At 52.1% G+C, this 19,055-nt stretch overlaps 8 protein-coding genes across 8 annotated transcripts; all 8 read right to left on the bottom strand.

The window, feature by feature from the left end:
- Positions 1–457: 457 nt before the first annotated feature.
- Positions 458–1,021, bottom strand: LOC132903706 (histone H2B). The gene has a single exon (XM_060952548.1). It carries the CDS (start codon positions 960–962, stop codon positions 588–590), a length of 375 nt encoding a protein of 124 aa, XP_060808531.1. The 5' UTR covers positions 963–1,021; the 3' UTR covers positions 458–587.
- A 478-nt stretch (positions 1,022–1,499) lies between these two features.
- LOC132903709 (histone H2A) lies at positions 1,500–2,266 on the bottom strand. Its single transcript, XM_060952551.1, has one exon. The coding sequence runs from the start codon at positions 2,194–2,196 to the stop codon at positions 1,822–1,824; it is 375 nt and encodes a 124-aa protein (XP_060808534.1). The 5' UTR covers positions 2,197–2,266; the 3' UTR covers positions 1,500–1,821.
- Positions 2,267–2,448: 182 nt separating this feature from the next.
- On the bottom strand, positions 2,449–17,197 carry LOC132903694 (histone H1B-like). The gene is made up of 2 exons (XM_060952534.1): positions 16,253–17,197; positions 2,449–2,811 (listed from the first exon to the last, which is right to left on the bottom strand). Exon 1 carries the CDS (start codon positions 17,134–17,136, stop codon positions 16,384–16,386), a length of 753 nt encoding a protein of 250 aa, XP_060808517.1. The 5' UTR covers positions 17,137–17,197; the 3' UTR covers positions 2,449–2,811; positions 16,253–16,383.
- On the bottom strand, positions 2,807–3,752 carry LOC132903691 (histone H1B-like). Its single transcript, XM_060952531.1, has one exon. The coding sequence runs from the start codon at positions 3,701–3,703 to the stop codon at positions 2,948–2,950; it is 756 nt and encodes a 251-aa protein (XP_060808514.1). The 5' UTR covers positions 3,704–3,752; the 3' UTR covers positions 2,807–2,947.
- LOC132903715 (histone H3) lies at positions 6,016–6,479 on the bottom strand. The gene has a single exon (XM_060952557.1). It carries the CDS (start codon positions 6,471–6,473, stop codon positions 6,063–6,065), a length of 411 nt encoding a protein of 136 aa, XP_060808540.1. The 5' UTR covers positions 6,474–6,479; the 3' UTR covers positions 6,016–6,062.
- On the bottom strand, positions 12,687–13,353 carry LOC132903697 (histone H3). The gene has a single exon (XM_060952538.1). The coding sequence runs from the start codon at positions 13,338–13,340 to the stop codon at positions 12,930–12,932; it is 411 nt and encodes a 136-aa protein (XP_060808521.1). The 5' UTR covers positions 13,341–13,353; the 3' UTR covers positions 12,687–12,929.
- Positions 13,711–14,492, bottom strand: LOC132903701 (histone H2B). The gene has a single exon (XM_060952542.1). It carries the CDS (start codon positions 14,431–14,433, stop codon positions 14,059–14,061), a length of 375 nt encoding a protein of 124 aa, XP_060808525.1. The 5' UTR covers positions 14,434–14,492; the 3' UTR covers positions 13,711–14,058.
- Positions 15,076–15,714, bottom strand: LOC132903713 (histone H2A). The gene has a single exon (XM_060952555.1). It carries the CDS (start codon positions 15,642–15,644, stop codon positions 15,270–15,272), a length of 375 nt encoding a protein of 124 aa, XP_060808538.1. The 5' UTR covers positions 15,645–15,714; the 3' UTR covers positions 15,076–15,269.
- Positions 17,198–19,055: the final 1,858 nt, after the last annotated feature.

The following is a 19,055-nucleotide window of genomic DNA, read 5'->3' as shown; positions in this document are numbered from 1 at the left end:
TGGTACTATGGTAAGGGTAATATGGTGAACCCCCCCCCCCTCTCCTCCCCCCCCCCCCCCCCCCCTCTCCTGTCTCCCTCTCTCTCAGTCGTGCGTGTGTAGTATTTTACGAAATAATTATGTAGTATTATTTAGAATAATAATATTTTCCTTTGCGGGGTGGACACAGCGAACAATTGTAATATTTACGTATATATATTTTTATCAACAACAAACATTTGTTGTTCGATATCATGATATCATGCGTGTTTACTTTATTATTATTATTATTACTCCGAATTATAAGTCTGAGGTTGGTACGACGTATTAAGTCGAGAAGAAACATTCAGTAAATTATGACAAATGTTGTGGCCCTGAAAAGGGCCTTTTGGATGTAGGTATATTATACACGCGTGTGCGTGCGCGCGTGCGTGCGTATATGCTGTGCTGCCATTCTGCATCCATTCGATATTTCGCCCGTCCGATCCCATCCACTACCTGACCCAACCGTGAAGGGGTAGGTGATGTGTAGGAGCAAACAAAACAAAACACTTCGACGGACACACGTTAGCAAACACACACACACACACACACTATATATAAATCATCTACTTGGAGCTGGTGTACTTGGTGACCGCCTTGGTGCCTTCACTGACGGCGTGCTTGGCGAGCTCACCGGGCAGGAGAAGCCTCACGGAAGTCTGCACCTCCCTCGATGTGATCGTTGACCTCTTGTTGTAGTGGGCCAGGCGGGAAGCCTCGGCGGCGATTCGCTCGAAGATGTCGTTCACGAACGAGTTCATGATGGACATCGCCTTGCTGGATATACCGGTGTCCGGGTGCACCTGCTTCAGCACTTTGTAAATGTAGATGGCGTAGCTCTCCTTCCTCTTGTGCTTCTTCTTCTTTTTGTCAGTCTTGGAGATGTTCTTCTGGGCTTTGCCAGATTTCTTGGCGGCCTTGCCACTGGTCTTGGGCGGCATTTTTCTTTGTTATAAAATGCGTGCGTAACGTCACTAGCGCGAGATCTAGAAACCGAGATGTCTCGTGTGGTGCCCGAATTTTTGATAAATTTTGACTATATGTCCGTCGTCTGCAGTCAAACAGTGTAATGGTCACAGCGTATATCGGCCAATAGGAAAGTCGGCGTAGTCGCGTCGGGCACGCCTCGAATCATTCCCCTCCCCCCTCTCCCTTCCCCTCCCCTCCGCCAATAGTGCAAAGAAAGTGAGATAAAGATAGGTAAAAAAAAAAAAAAAAAAAAAGGGGGTAGGTAAAAAAAAAAAAAAATAGGTAGGTAGGTAGGTGATACCTAGTTTAGGTTATCCCTTGTTACGTTAGGTTAGGTTAGGTTTGCATAATATGTAATAGGTAGGTAGCGAACTAGGTAGAGGTAGATAAGACTTGACAAAGTATTTTTGACAGGCAGACTCGTGTAAAGCCCGTTTATTTATTCTTGCTGAGCCAGCAACTGAGTAAGTAAGTGAATCGTACGTTGTGTTTTAGAATGATTAGCTTTGTTGACTTTGGTTTATCAAAAGTGAAACTGTTTTTAACGCATAAGAATCATATTGTGGCCCTGAAAAGGGCCTTTTTGTCTTTTTATTCCGAGTTAGCAAGTCGACGCACCCGGCGACCACGTAAGAGTCCATCCATCCATCCATATCGGGCCTCAGATTGTTGTTGAGCAAGTACGTATATGTGTGTGTATGTACACGCACTACAATTATGGAGTCGCACCTTAGGTGAACGACAACATAGGTGTGTGTGTACAATACAAAATACATACAATAAAAACAACAACAAAATAGAGGAACGAACGAACGAACGAAAGTGGACGACTTACGCCTTCTTCTCGGTCTTCTTGGGCAAAAGCACCGCCTGGATGTTGGGCAGTACACCGCCCTGAGCGATGGTCACACCGGAGAGCAGTTTGTTCAATTCTTCGTCATTGCGGATGGCCAATTGAAGATGTCTAGGTATGATCCTGGTCTTCTTGTTGTCTCTGGCGGCGTTGCCGGCCAACTCGAGCACTTCGGCGGCCAGGTATTCCATCACGGCGGCGAGGTAAACCGGAGCGCCGGCACCGACGCGTTCGGCGTAGTTGCCCTTGCGTAGCAGCCTGTGAATACGGCCCACGGGAAACTGGAGACCGGCACGATTGGAACGCGACTTTGCCTTCCCCTTCACTTTTCCACCTTTACCGCGTCCAGACATTTTTCGAAGATTGAATTGGTACAGTTAGTAAACAAACAAACAAACGTTGTTGTGACAACGGACGACGACGTTAAAATGAGCGTACGCGGACGGGGTATGCTTTTATTATATACACCCGTGCGTTGATCTTTATCGTACAATGAACGAAGTTACCAACATCGAGTGGTGGGGATGTGAACGAACGAACTAACGGACAATGTCTACCTATTTTTATTTACATATTTACTTTTTTTTTTTCTTTCCTTACTCACTATTACGTTACGTTATATTATACATATCATGAGCTAGCTAGCTAATAACACAGTCAGGTAATGAAATATATATCTGAATGTTCATGCGTTTGTATATTTTTATTTATTTTTTTTATTTAACACTCTCTCTCTTCTTCTTCATCAATACTTACGTAAGAAGCGATACTTACACTCCTGTCTCACAAGGTAGGTCGACGACACAACACACACAGACATGTGTTATTATTGTTGTTGTACAAAGAAACATACACATTGAACCATATGTTAGCCCTGAAAAGGGCTTTTTGTTCGGCGCTAAAGGGCACCATGGGCGCGGCACGGCACGCGCACACAACGGTGCACGCTTTTTCCCACCCACCCCGATCTCTTCTTCTTCGACGACGTCCGTCTTCGTGGTAGTTGTTGTTGTTTCTGCAAGCAAGCAAGCAACTAGCAGTAAACAAACGGCGGAGAGATAAAGAGAGCGGCGGTATGTACCAGGTACATACACAGGTAGGGATTTACTTCTTTGACGCGGCCGCTTTCTTTGCTGCGGGCTTCTTGGGTGTTGTGGCGGCCTTCTTCGGCTTGGGCGCTTTCGGTTTCTTCGTAGGGGGTTTGGCAGTTTTCTTCGCCTTCGGCGCGGCAGCGGCCTTGGCCCTCGCGGGCGCGGCCGTCGCGGCCTTCTTGGCCGCCGCTGGCTTCTTCTTGGCCGCGGCCGCAGCCTTCTTGTCCTTAGCGGTGGCGGCGGACGAGGCCGCCTTGCCGCCGGCAGCCTTCGACGGCGACGAAGACGCACCGCCGCCGGCGGAGGCGGCCTTCTTCGCCTTGGAGGCGGACGCGGACGCGGCGGATCCCTTCTTCGATTTGGCGCCGGCCGCGGACGCGGACCTCTTGGTGCCCGCCGCACCGCCGGCCGGTTTCTTGGACGATGACGATTTGGATTCCAATTTGAACGATCCCGACGCACCTTTGCCCTTGGTCTGGATCAGTGCTCCGGATTCGACGGCGCTCTTCAAATATTTCCTTATGAACGGTGCCAATTTCTCGGCGTCGACTTTGTATTGGGCCGCTATGTATTTCTTAATGGCCTGCAGGGACGATCCGCTCCTCTCCTTCAACTCCTTGATGGCGCTGTTGACCATCTCCGATGTCTTCGGGTGGGTCGGTTTGGCTTTCGCCTTCTTGACACCGCCCGCCGCGGCAGACGCCTTAGGCTGCTTCTTCGCCGGCGTAGCCGGTGCCGGTGCCTCGGAAGCTACAGCTGTGTCTGCCATATTGTTAATATTTATTTATTTCACTTAACACACACGCGCAAACAAACAAACACGGGAATTGTTAAATGAACAGTGTTGTTAAAGTCGACTCGACGGGCGCGTGCGAACATTTCGTTCGCATCGAGTAATACCGTAACGAGAACCGGTGTGCCGCGAAACGTTTTCTCATACGAGAGCTTCCAACTTTTCACTAACTAAGTTCGGAAAATATTAATTTTCCATAATAATAATGCGCTATGAAGGCACATTGAACACGTATAATGTATATTATTGAGTTTATCCACGTGCACGTGTGATTTTAATCACACCGATGAATAGTGATCCCGAGTTATAGACGTTTATTTTCACAGTAATATATCGGACCAGAGCTCGGGTCATGTTCAAAAGTTGTTTTTCATTATAAAACCTAATAATGTACGCAATTAGTGTCCCCAGATAAAAAGCTAAGATATCATTGTTCACCCTTGTTAATATTTCATATGTATAAATATTATATTTGACAATTTTGAAGCTTGTCAAGTCCACGTTGGTAAAACACGCAAAGTGCGAGCTCTCGGAGAGCGAGCGTCTAGTCTCTTTCTCGATGTAAAAGCATGTAATTATTATTATATTTGTGTAATTATTATATGATAATAAATAAATAATAGTCGGGCAGTCGGGCGAGAGAAAAGAATGCGGGGATGCGGAGTGTTTTTTTTTTTTGTTTTTGTTGTTGTAACGAGTACCTACCTACCTACCTACCTAACTAGTGCATTATGTGCGTCGTAATATCGTCTACATACTACCTACTAATTGATGTGTGCGGTGTGTGCAGTGGCAGTGGCAGTTGCAATATTTTTATTAGGTCAGTCAGTCAGTCAGTGTATAGAGTGTCGTCGGCGGCGGGAGATGGATGGATGGATGGATGGATGGATCCAGATTACTGAGGAGACAATATCATAATATTAAGTAACGTGAGGAGGTGGCCAGTGTCGGGTGTGAAGTCAAATTTAACAAAGTTTTTACGTCTTGGAAGTGACTGGACGTGCGAAAATTGTGTTTGTTTTGTTGAAAAAAAAAAAGATAAAGAGAGAAGAGTCAAGTGTGAGTGTGTGTGTGTGTGTGTGTGTGTGTGTGTGTGTGTGTGTGTGTGTGTGTGTGTGTGTGTGTGTGTGTGTGTGCTGCATGCATGCATGCATGCATAATGAACGGTCGACACGATAAGTGACATCAGAAACGGTTTTAACAACAACAAATTCAACGATACTTTTGCGGCCCTGAAAAGGGCCTTTTTGTTTAATTGTTTGTTTCGTTTGTTTACTCGCTTGCAGAGATCGAGCGAGCGAGAAACACGAGACACGCACACGGCACACCTTAACCGCCGAAACCGTACAACGTACGTCCCTGGCGCTTCAGAGCGTAGACCACGTCCATGGCGGTGACGGTCTTCCTCTTGGCGTGCTCGGTGTAAGTGACAGCGTCGCGGATGACGTTCTCGAGGAACACCTTGAGAACACCGCGGGTCTCTTCGTATATCAGACCGGAGATACGCTTGACGCCGCCTCTGCGAGCCAAACGACGGATGGCCGGTTTGGTGATACCCTGGATGTTATCACGGAGCACCTTCCTGTGGCGTTTAGCTCCTCCCTTTCCAAGACCTTTGCCTCCTTTACCGCGACCGGTCATCTTGTTGTAGATTGATTCGATGAGATTGTTAAACACAAAGACGCGCACGCGCAAACACGACTTGTCGACGAATGGTAAATTTTCGGGTTTGATTTTCTACTTTTATATACACTAGCAACGCGAAGGAGGGGGTAGGGGTGGGGAGGCGAGGGGGGCCTCTCAACGGCCAACCAATAGAAGAACGAGCGCGCGTTAATAAAAAAAAAAAAAAAAAAAAAAATAATAATAATATACGAGAATATTAAATAAAAAGAAAAACAAAAAAAAAAAAAAATAATAATAATAAATAAATACGTACACGCACATTATTATTATTCCATACTAGCTTTCATTCGCAGTCGCAACAGTAGGTTAGGTATTATAAAGATTTTGTATGTTTTTATTTGTTTTTTTTTTTTTTTTTTTACATACATAACAATATGTTGCTGCGTGTATGTGGTGGTAAGGAAGTAGTTACATGATAATAATATATGTTCATTAATTACGCAGGTAGGTGGTGGTGGGAACTAACTCATCGTACCAAGAAACATGTATCAGTTTGAATCGTGTGTGGCCCTGAAAAGGGCCGTTTGTAAATGCGAGCGGCGACGTTCCATTTCTAGTGTCACGTTGCGATCATGATCATGTAATGGTCATGAACATGACGAGATCGGACACACAACAACGGGAATCACCACCAGACTCCTCTACACGCTTAAGCGCGTTCTCCTCTGATCCTGCGCGCCAACTGGATGTCCTTGGGCATGATGGTGACGCGTTTCGCGTGAATGGCGCACAGGTTGGTGTCCTCGAAGAGGCCCACCAGATACGCCTCGCTCGCTTCCTGGAGAGCCATCACTGCCGAACTCTGGAATCTGAGATCGGTCTTGAAGTCCTGAGCGATTTCACGTACGAGACGCTGGAACGGCAACTTGCGGATCAGAAGCTCAGTACTCTTCTGGTAACGACGGATCTCACGGAGTGCAACTGTTCCGGGCCTGTAGCGATGCGGCTTCTTGACACCGCCGGTTGCGGGCGCGCTCTTACGAGCCGCCTTAGTGGCGAGCTGTTTACGCGGAGCTTTACCTCCGGTCGATTTACGGGCCGTCTGCTTAGTACGAGCCATCCTTGTTCGTAGAAAGTATCAACGGAAGAACGATTACAAAACACACCAAGTACGTACACACGACCGCACGCGGGTACCGACCGAACTGAAGTGATCCGAATTCGATCGTGTAGTCTTCCCAAACTCCTTGTGTAGGAATTGGAGCGAATGGTCAGGGTCTTTTTACCCTCTTCATTGGCTTCTTCGCTGCCTACGGCTGTAGGCAGGTCAATGGAGCGGCCGTGGCGGCCTGGATCCTCTTCTTCTTCTGTCTTCTGGGAGTTCCCATCGGCGGCGGCGTCATCACTGGGCGACGACGTCTGCCGCAAGGCAGCGAGGTGAGGGCTTCACGCGACGGTCCGGAGGGCGGGCGTGGAGTGGCGCGATGCCGCGCAGGTGTTCATGTGCTGATGCGTCCGCCCTCTCGAACATCTTCGTGGCCAGCCTGGCCACAAAGTCGTCAAGGCCCTCCCACTTCAGGTCCCTGAGTATCGTCGAGTTCCTCACGTACCGCGGGGCACCGACGACTGCTCTGAGACTGAGGTTCTCTTGCGCTCTGAGTTTTCTTCTGTTGGTCTCAGAGCAGTAGGCGTACCACGCCGGGGCCGCGTACGTGAGGCGGGATCTGATGTAAGCTCGGTAGACCCCGAGCTTCGTCCTCAGGGGGAGGCTGGAGGAGAGGACTCCGTAGAGCTTCCCTCTCGCTGCCTTGGTGTTCGCGACGACGTCTCCCACGTGCTTCTTGAACGTGAGACGCCGGTCAATGGTAACTCCCAGGTATTTAACGTGTGGCCGCCACGGCACCGGTTCGCCGAGCAGTCGCAGTGGAGGCGGGTGGGGTCTTGTCCCCGTCAGGATTGCTTGGGTCTTGCCGACGTTCACCGAGAGCCTCCATTTGGAGAGCCAGCCCGGCAGAGCCTCAAGTGTGGGCTGCAGCCTCTTGGCGGCGTACAGCGGGCGCATGGACGACGCGTAGTACGCCGCATCGTCAGCGTACAGCGCTAGCTCCACCTGGCCGACGGCAGGGATGTCGTCGGTGAACGCGGCGTAGCAGGCCGGGGACAGACAGCTTCCTTGTGGAACCCCCGCGCGCACAGGGCGCACGGAGGAGACGGCGTCTTCTACTGCGACATGGACTCGGCGATCCGTGAGGAAGGAGGCCAAGACCCTGACCATTCTTGGTGGCACTTGGGCCTCCGACAGCTTGTACAGCAGCCCCTCGTGCCATACCCTGTCGAAGGCCATTTCCATATCCAGGAATACGGCAGCCACGTATTCCTTTTTATTGTGGCTCTCGGACATCTTGTGGAGCAGTCTTGCGACCTGGAGCGTCGTGGAATGTTCGGGCCGAAACCCGAATTGTTCCTGTCGTGGCTCGACGTAAGGGAGCAGTCGCCGGAGGAACAGGCGCTCGAAGAGCTGCGAGAACTTGCTCAGCAGCGCGATCGGCCGGAATCCGTTGGGTCTTCGGTGATCTTTTCCCGGCTTGGGCAGCATAATCGTTTTGGCGTTCTTCCATGTAGAAGGAAAGTGACCCGAGCGCAGTATGCCATTGAAGAGGCGCGTGGTCGCCGCGATAGCTCGCGGCGGGAGATGGCGCAGCGCCTCATTGGTGATTTGGTCTGCGCCCGGGGCTTTCCTTGGCTTCAGTTTCGGCAGCATTCGCTGCACCTCGCCGGGAGAGAAGACCACCGGGTCTTCCGTCGGTTCGAGCGGCTGTGTGAGAAGTTCCCGCACTCGATCGGTGACCCTCCGGTTGTGCTCCTGGTCGGTCACGGGGTTCGGCGTGAACTGGCGCTCCAGGTGGTCCACAAGGATGTCCGCGCGGTCTTTCGCACGAAATCGTGGGAGGCCGTCAGGACCCAACAGTGGCCTGGTTGGTTGGGGCTCTCGCGAGAGCTGACGGCATAGGCGATGGAGAGAGGGGATACCATCGCCCACAGTCTGCAGGTGATTCTCCCACGATTTGGCTGCGTGCTCGTTCAGGGCGTCTTTGACGTCTTCCACCAGGCGATTGAGACGTGATTTTAGGAGGGGGCATCTCGTCCGCATCCATTGTCTTCGGACTGCGCGCTTCTCCTCCACCAGGTTCTTGAGAGCCGGCGGTAGCGGATCGGGTTTCGCGCCGGCTGCGAGTTCTCTGGTGTTGGAGATAAGGGCTTCCTGGATGCGGCTGGTCATGTCGGAGGCTGCCTCCTCTACGTCTTCGGCCGTTGCAATCGGCCTGGTGGGAAAGTCTGCTTGGAGGGCGTCCTGGAATGCCTCCCAATTTGTCTTGCGGCGGCATGTGGTCAGCGAGACCCTGACCGGGGCACTGTCAACTAGGACGAGGACGGGCCGGTGGTCTGACGGCAGATCGGGGAGCACCGTCTGTTGTGGCGGTGCTGGGAGTCCTTTGTAGACCAGCACGTCGAGGACATCGCAGCCGCCCTGAGTGTCGTAATGGGTGGGCTCTTCTGGACCTGCGATGTCGTAACGGTGGTCTATGGCGTCCTGCAGGAGACGTCGTCCTTCTGCGGTGTCCCTGGAGGAGTTCCAGTATGTGTGCTTGGTGTTGAGGTCACCGGCCACGATGGTTGGAGACTCCGACCTCAGCAGCTTCCTAAGCTCCGCCGGGTTGACCTTGGAGTTGGGCGGGGCGTAGGTGGCAAATAGTCGGAGCTCTAGGCCGGCGACGCAGACCAGCACTCCTAGCGCGTAGAGGGACTGGAACTCCTCGACGGGGATGAGCTGGTGGACGACGCTCCTTTTCACCAGCACCGCCAGTCCCCGATAAGCGGCTCCAGTGGTGGGTGTCGTCTCGTCCTTTCTGTAGGTGAAGTACCCCGGTACAGAGAAGTGGTCGCTCCTGCTGAGATGGGTCTCGCTGACCAGCATGACGTCGACTTTTTGCTCGCGAAGGAAGTGGGCCACCAGTCTTTTCTTCCTCGCGAGCGTTGAGGCATTCCAGTGAACGATCCTTAGAGGGGCACTAAATTTGAGGCCGTGCTTGCAACCCTCTAAGGATCTCCGCCATCTGCTGCATTTGCTGGCCCAGGAGGAGCAGCATGGCGTTGGTGTCCGGGATGTTTGGGCCGGGCGCTGGAGCTGGTGCGGGCTGCACCCGTTCTGGGCCGTCAATTGGTGGAGGTCGTGCGGGGGCTTCGGGCTTCCCCGGTGGTTGCGAGTCCGTGCCCGACTTCTTCGAGCCTCTCTTCTTCTTCTTTTTCTTCCCGCCAGGGAGGGCGGCTCCTCTCTCGGCGGGCGGGTTCGCGGGAGCCATCAAAGTGGCGGGCGCCGACTCCTCCACCATCGGCGCTGGCACCACCGCTGGCGTCGTGCGGGCGATTGTACCGGCCCGCTTGTTTCGCGCCTCCTTCCTGAACACCGGGCACGCGGCGTTGTTGGCGGGGTGTGGGCCCCCGCAGTTGGCGCAGGTGGCCGGCACTTCCAGGGGGCGCGGGCAGTCGCTGGCGGCATGCGGCTCCCCGCAGCGCACGCACGCTTGAGGGCGGTGGCAGTTATGGGAGCTGTGCCGGAACAACTGGCAGCGGTGGCATTGCGAGGGGCCCTTCTTTCCCCTCCACGCCTCGATCCTGACGCCCGGCATCAGGAGGAGCTCTTCTATTTGGTAGACCTCCTGAAAACCCGAGGTCTTCTTCAGGAGGCCGTAGAAAATACACCCGGGGCGCCCTCCCCGGGCTCGGATGTTCTTTACATACTCCACTTCGAAGCCCTTCTCCGTGAGGGCTTCTTTTACGGCTTCTTCGGGGGTCTCCAGGGGGAGGCCTCTTATTGCCACCTTGAGGCTCCTCTCCGCCGGCAAGGAGTAGGAGAACCATGAGATGCGGGTATCTTTTTTCGCCACGTCATCTAGGTACCTCTGGATGGTACGATATTCGTAATCGTCCCTCGGCGAGAATCTAACGCCAGCGCCGAAGGGGCGGGCTGAGGGCGGGTGTCCCAGTTTTGCGGTGAGCTCCCTGAAGTGCACCATCCAGTCAGGGAGCTTCTCCACTACGATGGGCGGGTATTTTGTCCGTGGGGCCTGCGAGGGGGGCGCGGTTGAGCTGGCGCCGCTGTTCTTAGGCGGGGCGGCAGCGGGTGCTAGAGCGGTGGTGCTGGGTGTGGCAGTGGCGGCGGACGTACTGGGCGCGCTTGCACTAGCAGCAGCGTAGGTGCGTCCCCACGCGGAGGGAGCCGCAGGCGGCGCAGCGCGCAGAGCGGCCGGCGGCGCGGTGAGCGGAGCGGTCGGCGGTGCGGTGCGCGCGGCGGTCAGCTGCGCGGCACGCGGCGCGGTGAGCGGCGCGGCGAGCGGAGCGGCGAGCGGCGCGGTGAGCGGCGCCGCGAGCGGCGCGGTGGGCGGCGTGGTCGGCGGTGCGGCGCGCATGGCGGCCTGCAGTGCGGTGAGCGGCGCGGACGGCGGCGCGGTCAGCGGAGCGGCGAGCGGCGCGGTGTGCGGCGCCGTGAGCGGCGCAGTGGGCGGCATGGTCGGCGGTGCGGCACGCGTGGCGGCCTGCCGTGCGGTGAGCGGCGCGGACGGCGGCGCGGTCAGCGGTGCGGCGAGCGGCGCGGTGTGCGGCGCCGTGAGCGGCGCGGTGGGCGGCATGGTCGGCGGTGCGGCGCGTTTGGCGGCCTGCAATGCGGTGAGCGGCGCGGGCGGCGGCGCGGACGACGGCGCGGCGCGCGGGGCGGCCGGCGGCGCGGCGAACGGCGCGGCGCGCGGCGCGTTGAGCGGAGCGGCCGGCGGCGCGGTATGCGGCGCGGAGGCGGCCAGTTGCGGCGGAGCCCACGCGGGAGCTGCCAGCAACGGCGCGGGGGCGGGGGAGCGGTTCAGTCGCGGATCGCGACTTCGCTGTGGCAGCGGTATACCCGAGCGGGGGGGGGCGACCGGCGGTGTTGAGTCGCCCGCAGACGACCGCGGGGGTGCTTCGCGGGGGCTCGACGGCACGAGTGCCGGAGCCCGTCGATCCTCTGTTGTCGCATCCGAGGGGTGCGAGGGGTGCGGGGGGCTTGGGGTCCAGGAGTGTGCCCTCTTCCTGGGACGCTTCGCGTTGGGCGTCTCGTTTTCGGGTCCTTCCTCCCGTTGCCGTTGGCGCGGCGCTCGAAGTGAGGGGAGGGGGGCGGGTGTGGGGGGCATGGCCAGTCCCGCCGACACCCGTCCCGCACTGGCTTGCTGAAGAATTCCGACGTCGATATCGTCGGGACGGCTTCCTGCTTCCTCGGCGTCCCGCAGTCGGAAGAAGAGCGCCATCCAGCTTTGGGCCGCCGCGCTAAGGAGGCCGCATTGAATTATGCTGTGGAGCGTGATATAATCACGCTCCACACCTGCCTTAGGCGACAGCTCGTCGCCGCGGGGGCGCCGCCTCATCCCGAGCATGCTTTCCGCCCAGAAAGCAAGGGCGTGGTCGTCTGTTTTCTCCTCGTCCGGAGTCCGGTAGCTCTCTTCAGGCGAGCCGGGGCGACTGGTTGCTTCCTCGATGGTAGCGGCGGGGTGAGGTGAGGGGCGGCGGGAGCGCGCACCCTCCTCCGTAGATTTTTGGGGCTCCATTTCGGAGCCCAAAGACGCGCGGGCGGGGAGTTGCCGTGCGCAGCCCGTCGGGCCGCGGGGCGAGCAGCCCCCCTCCCCCCTTCCCCGGTGAGACCCGCTGGTGGGAGGCCGGGTAGTGGGGGAACGGGAAAACTCGCCTTCGCGGTCCGGGATTCTCTTAATTTGCGCGCGACTATCCCCGCCTACGCCTTTATGCTGGCGCAGGGGACTTGTCATCCGTACTTTAAAACAAAGTAGGATGACACAGCACAAAATCGCAAATTTCACAGTAGCGGGCTCGTACGCAGTTGATGTGTTCACTCGACGGCAGCTGGCACGATCCTAAATTTTCAGGTTTGATTTTCTACTTTTATATACACTAGCAACGCGAAGGAGGGGGTAGGGGTGGGGAGGCGAGGGGGGCCCCTCAACGGCCAACCAATAGAAGAACGAGCGCGCGTTAATAAAAAAAAAAAAAAAAAAAATATTAATAATAATATACGAGAATATTAAATAAAAAGAAAAACAAAAAAAAAAAAAAAATAATAATAAATAAATACGTACACGCACATTATTATTATTCCATACTAGCTTTCATTCGCAGTCGCAACAGTAGGTTAGGTATTATAAAGATTTTGTATGTTTTTTTTTTTTTTTTTTTTTTTTTTTTTACATACATAACAATATGTTGCTGCGTGTATGTGGTGGTAAGGAAGTAGTTACATGATAATAATATATGTGTTCATTAATTACGCAGGTAGGTGGTGGTGGTGGTGGGAACTAACTCATCGTACCAAGAAACATGTATCAGTTTGAATCGTGTGTGGCCCTGAAAAGGGCCGTTTGTAAATGCGAGCGGCGACGTTCCAGTTCTAGTGTCACGTTGCGATCATGATCATGTAATGGTCATGAACATGACGAGATCGGACACACAACAACGGGAATCACCACCAGACTCCTCTACACGCTTAAGCGCGTTCTCCTCTGATCCTGCGCGCCAACTGGATGTCCTTGGGCATGATGGTGACGCGTTTCGCGTGAATGGCGCACAGGTTGGTGTCCTCGAAGAGGCCCACCAGATACGCCTCGCTCGCTTCCTGGAGAGCCATCACTGCCGAACTCTGGAATCTGAGATCGGTCTTGAAGTCCTGAGCGATTTCACGTACGAGACGCTGGAACGGCAACTTGCGGATCAGAAGCTCGGTACTCTTCTGGTAACGACGGATCTCACGGAGTGCAACTGTTCCGGGCCTGTAGCGATGCGGCTTCTTGACACCGCCGGTTGCGGGCGCGCTCTTACGAGCCGCCTTAGTGGCGAGCTGTTTACGCGGAGCTTTACCTCCGGTCGATTTACGGGCCGTCTGCTTAGTACGAGCCATCCTTGTTGTTCGTAGAAAGTATCAACGGAAGAACGATTACAAAACACACCAAGTACGTACACACGACCGCACGCGGGTACCGACCGAACTGAAGTGATCCGAATTAACAGATTCTAGCGCGTTTTATACGAACACGTAGCATCGACTGGTAGTATACTACCGAATGGTAATATGGTGAACGCCCCCCCCCCCCCCCCCCCCTCTCCTGTCTCCCTCTCTCTCTGTCGTGCGCGTGTAGTATTTTACGAAATATGTAGTATTATTTAGAATAATAATATTTTCCTTTGCGGGGTAGACACAGCGAACAATTGTAATATTTGCGTATATATATATTTTTTTTGTGTATAACAACAAACATTTGTTGTTCGATCATGATATCATGCGTGTTTTTTACTTTTATTATTATTACTCCGAATTATAAGTCTGAGGTTGGTACGACGTATTAAGTCGAGAAGAAACATTCAGTGAATTATGACAAATGTTATGGCCCTGAAAAGGGCCTTTTGGATGTAGGTATATTATACACGCGTGTGCGTGCGCGCGTGCGTGCGTATATGCTGTGCTGCCATTCTGCATCCATTCAAATATTTCGCCCGTCCGATCCCATCCACTACCTGACCCAACCGTGAAGGGGTAGGTGATGTGTAGGAGCAAACAAAACAAAACACTTCGACGGACACACGTTAGCAAACACACACACACACTATATATAAATCATCTACTTGGAGCTGGTGTACTTGGTGACCGCCTTGGTGCCTTCACTGACGGCGTGCTTGGCGAGCTCACCGGGCAGGAGAAGCCTCACGGAAGTCTGCACCTCCCTCGATGTGATCGTTGACCTCTTGTTGTAGTGGGCCAGGCGGGAAGCCTCGGCGGCGATTCGCTCGAAGATGTCGTTCACGAACGAGTTCATGATGGACATCGCCTTGCTGGATATACCGGTGTCCGGGTGCACCTGCTTCAGCACTTTGTAAATGTAGATGGCGTAGCTCTCCTTCCTCTTGTGCTTCTTCTTCTTTTTGTCAGTCTTGGAGATGTTCTTCTGGGCTTTGCCAGATTTCTTGGCGGCCTTGCCACTGGTCTTGGGCGGCATTTTTCTTTGTTATAAAATGCGTGCGTAACGTCACTAGCGCGAGATCTAGAAACCGAGATGTCTCGTGTGGTGCCCGAATTTTTGATAAATTTTTAATATATGTCCGTCGTCTGCAGTCAAACAGTGTAATGGTCACAGCGTATATCGGCCAATAGGAAAGTCGGCGTAGTCGCGTCGGGCACGCCTCGAATCATTCCCCTCCCCCCTCTCCCTTCCCCTCCCCTCCGCCAATAGTGCAAAGAAAGTGAGATAAAGATAGGTAAAAAAAAAAAAAGGAGGTAGGTAAAAAAAAAAAAAAAAAAAAAAAAAAAAAAAAAGTAGGTAGGTAGGTAGGTAGTATACCTAGTTTAGGTTATCCCTTGTTACGTTAGGTTAGGTTAGGTTTGCATAATATGTAATAGGTAGGTAGCGAACTAGGTAGAGGTAGATAAGACTTGACAAAGTATTTTTGACAGGCAGACTCGTGTAAAGCCCGTTTATTTATTCTTGCTGAGCCAGCAACTGAGTAAGTAAGTGAATCGTACGTTGTGTTTTAGAATGATTAGCTTTGTTGACTTTGGTTTATCAAAAGTGAAACTGTTTTTAACGCATAAGAATCATATTGTGGCCCTGAAAAGGGCCTTTTTGTCTTTTCATTCCGAGTTAGCAAGTCGACGCACCCGGCGACCACGTAAGAGTCCATCCATCCATCCATCCATCCATCCATATCGGGCCTCGGATTGTTGTTGAGCAAGTACGTATATGTGTGTGTGTGTGTGCGTGTGCACATACAATACAAAATACATACAATAAAAACAACAACAAAATAGAGGAACGAACGAACGAAAGTGGACAACTTACGCCTTCTTCTCGGTCTTCTTGGGCAAAAGCACCGCCTGGATGTTGGGCAGTACACCGCCCTGAGCGATGGTCACACCGGAGAGCAGTTTGTTCAATTCTTCGTCATTGCGGATGGCCAATTGAAGATGTCTAGGTATGATCCTGGTCTTCTTGTTGTCTCTGGCGGCGTTGCCGGCCAACTCGAGCACTTCGGCGGCCAGGTATTCCATCACGGCGGCGAGGTAAACAGGAGCGCCGGCACCGACGCGTTCGGCGTAGTTGCCCTTGCGTAGCAGCCTGTGAATACGGCCCACGGGAAACTGGAGACCGGCACGATTGGAACGCGACTTTGCCTTCCCCTTCACTTTTCCACCTTTACCGCGTCCAGACATTTTTCGAAGATTGAATTGGTACAGTTAGTAAACAAACAAACAAACGTTGTTGTGACAACGGACGACGACGTTAAAATGAGCGTACGCGGACGGGGTATGCTTTTATTATATACACCCGTGCGTTGATCTTTATCGTACAATGAACGAAGTTACCAACATCGAGTGGTGGGGATGTGAACGAACGAACTAACGGACAATGTCTACCTATTTTTATTTATTTACTTTTTTTTCTTTCCCTACTCACTATTACGTTACGTTATATTATACATATCATCATGAGCTAGCTAGCTAGCTAGCTAGCTAGCTAATAACGCAGTCAGGTAATGAAATATATATCTGAATGTTCATGCGTTTGTATATTTTTATTTATTTATTTATTTTTTTTATTTAACACTCTCTCTCTTCTTCTTCATCAATACTTACGTAAGAAGCGATACTTACACTCGTCTCACAAGGTAGGTCGACGACACACAGACATGTGTTATTATTGTTGTTGTACAAAGAAACATACACATTGAACCATATGTTAGCCCTGAAAAGGGCTTTTTGTTAGGCGCGAAAGGGCACCATGCACACAACGGTGCACGCTTTTTCCCACCCACCCCGACCTCTTCTTCTTCGACGACGTCCGTCTTCGTGGTAGTTGTTGTCGTTGTTTCTGCAAGCAACTAGCAGTAAACAAACGGCGGAGAGATAAAGAGAGCGGCGGTATATACCAGGTACATACACAGGTAGGGATTTACTTCTTTGACGCGGCCGCTTTCTTTGCTGCGGGCTTCTTGGGTGTTGTGGCGGCCTTCTTCGGCTTGGGCGCTTTCGGTTTCTTCGTAGGGGGTTTGGCAGTTTTCTTCGCCTTCGGCGCGGCAGCGGCCTTGGCCCTCGCGGGCGCGGCCGCCGCGGCCTTCTTGGCCGCCGCGGGCTTCTTCTTGGCCGCGGCCGCAGCCTTCTTGTCCTTAGCGGTGGCGGCGGACGAGGCCGCCTTGCCGCCGGCCGCCTTCGACGGCGACGAAGACGCACCGCCGGCGGAGGCGGCCTTCTTCGCCTTGGAGGAGGACGCGGACGCGGCGGATCCCTTCTTCGATTTGGCGCCGGCCGCGGACGCGGACCTCTTGGTGCCCGCCGCACCGCCGGCCGGTTTCTTGGACGATGACGATTTGGATTCCAATTTGAACGATCCCGACGCACCTTTGCCCTTGGTCTGGATCAGTGCTCCGGATTCGACGGCGCTCTTCAAATATTTCCTTATGAACGGTGCCAATTTCTCGGCGTCGACTTTGTATTGGGCCGCTATGTATTTCTTAATGGCCTGCAGGGACGATCCGCTCCTCTCCTTCAACTCCTTGATGGCGCTGTTGACCATCTCCGATGTCTTCGGGTGGGTCGGTTTGGCTTTCGCCTTCTTGACACCGCCCGCCGCGGCAGACGCCTTAGGCTGCTTCTTCGCCGGCGTAGCCGGTGCCGGTGCCTCGGAAGCTACAGCTGTGTCTGCCATATTATTGTTAATATTTATTTATTTCACTTAATACACACACGCGCAAACAACAAACAAACACGGGAATTGTTAAATGAACAGTGTTAAAGTCGACGGGCGCGTGCGAACATTTCGTTCGCATCGAGTAATACCGTAACGAGAACCGGTGTGCCGCGAAACGTTTTCTCATACGAGAGCTTCCAACTTTTCACTAACTAAGTTCGGAAAATATTAATTTTCCATAATAATAATGCGCTCGGAAGGCACATTGAACACGTATAATGTATATTATTGAGTTTATCCACGTGCACATGTGATTTTAATCACACCGATGAATAGTGATCCCGAGTTATAGACGTTTATTTTCACAGTAATATATCGGACCAGAGCTCGGGTCATGTTCAAAAGTTGTTTTTCATTATAAAACCTAATAATGTACGCAATTAGTGTCCCCAGGTAAAAAGCTAAGATATCATTGTTCACCCTTGTTAATATATAATATGTATAAATATTATATTTGACAATTTTGAAGCTTGTCAAGTCCACGTTGGTAAAACACGCAAAGTGCGAGCTCTCGGAGAGCGAGCGTCTAGTCTCTTTCTCGATGTAAAAGCATGTAATTATTATTATATTTGTGTAATTATTATATGATAATAAATAATAGTCGGGCAGTCGGGCGAGAGAAAAGAATGCGGGGATGCGGAGTGTTTTTTTTTCTTCTTTTTGTTGTTGTAACGAGTAGGTACCTACCTAGTGCATTATGTGCGTCGTAGTATCGTCTACATACTACCTACTAATTGATGTGCGGTGTGTGCAGTGGCAGTGGCAGTTGCAATATTTTTATTAGGTCAGTCAGTCAGTCAGTCAGTCAGTCAGTGTATAGAGTGTCGTCGGCGGCGGGAGATGGATGGATGGATGGATCCAGATTACTGAGGAGACAATATCATAATATTAAGTAACGTGAGGAGGTGGCCAGTGTCGGGTGTGAAGTCAAATTTAACAAAGTTTTTACGTCTTGGAAGTGACTGGACAGATTGCAAATCATTTGAACTGTTTGTGTGTAGCGAAAATTGTGTTTGTTTTGTTGAAAAAAGATAAAGTGTGTGTGCTGCATGCATAATGAACGGTCGACACGATAAGTGACATCAGAAACGGTTTTAACAACAACAAATTCAACGATACTTTTGCGGCCCTGAAAAGGGCCTTTTTGTTTAATTGTTTGTTTCGTTTGTTTACTCGCTTGCAGAGATCGAGCGAGCGAGAAACACGAGACACGCACACGGCACACCTTAACCGCCGAAACCGTACAACGTACGTCCCTGGCGCTTCAGAGCGTAGACCACGTCCATGGCGGTGACGGTCTTCCTCTTGGCGTGCTCGGTGTAAGTGACAGCGTCGCGGATGACGTTCTCGAGGAACACCTTGAGAACACCGCGGGTCTCTTCGTATATCAGACCGGAGATACGCTTGACGCCGCCTCTGCGAGCCAAACGACGGATGGCCGGTTTGGTGATACCCTGGATGTTATCACGGAGCACCTTCCTGTGGCGTTTAGCTCCTCCCTTTCCAAGACCTTTGCCTCCTTTACCGCGACCGGTCATCTTGTTGTAGATTGATTCGATGAGATTGTTAAACACAAAGACGCGCACGCGCAAACACGACTTGTCGACGAATGGTAAATTTTCAGGTTTGATTTTCTACTTTTATATACACTAGCAACGCGAAGGAGGGGGTAGGGGTGGGGAGGCGAGGGGGGCCCCTCAACGGCCAACCAATAGAAGAACGAGCGCGCGTTAATAAAAAAAAAAAAAAAAAAAATATTAATAATAATATACGAGAATATTAAATAAAAAGAAAAACAAAAAAAAAAAAAAAATAATAATAAATAAATACGTACACGCACATTATTATTATTCCATACTAGCTTTCATTCGCAGTCG

Source organism: Amyelois transitella, chromosome 28 (assembly GCF_032362555.1).
Source record: "Amyelois transitella isolate CPQ chromosome 28, ilAmyTran1.1, whole genome shotgun sequence".
Taxonomy (NCBI): domain Eukaryota; kingdom Metazoa; phylum Arthropoda; class Insecta; order Lepidoptera; family Pyralidae; genus Amyelois; species Amyelois transitella.
The sequence above is the reverse complement of the archived record's forward strand: the minus strand, read 5'-3'. Positions and strand labels throughout refer to the sequence as shown.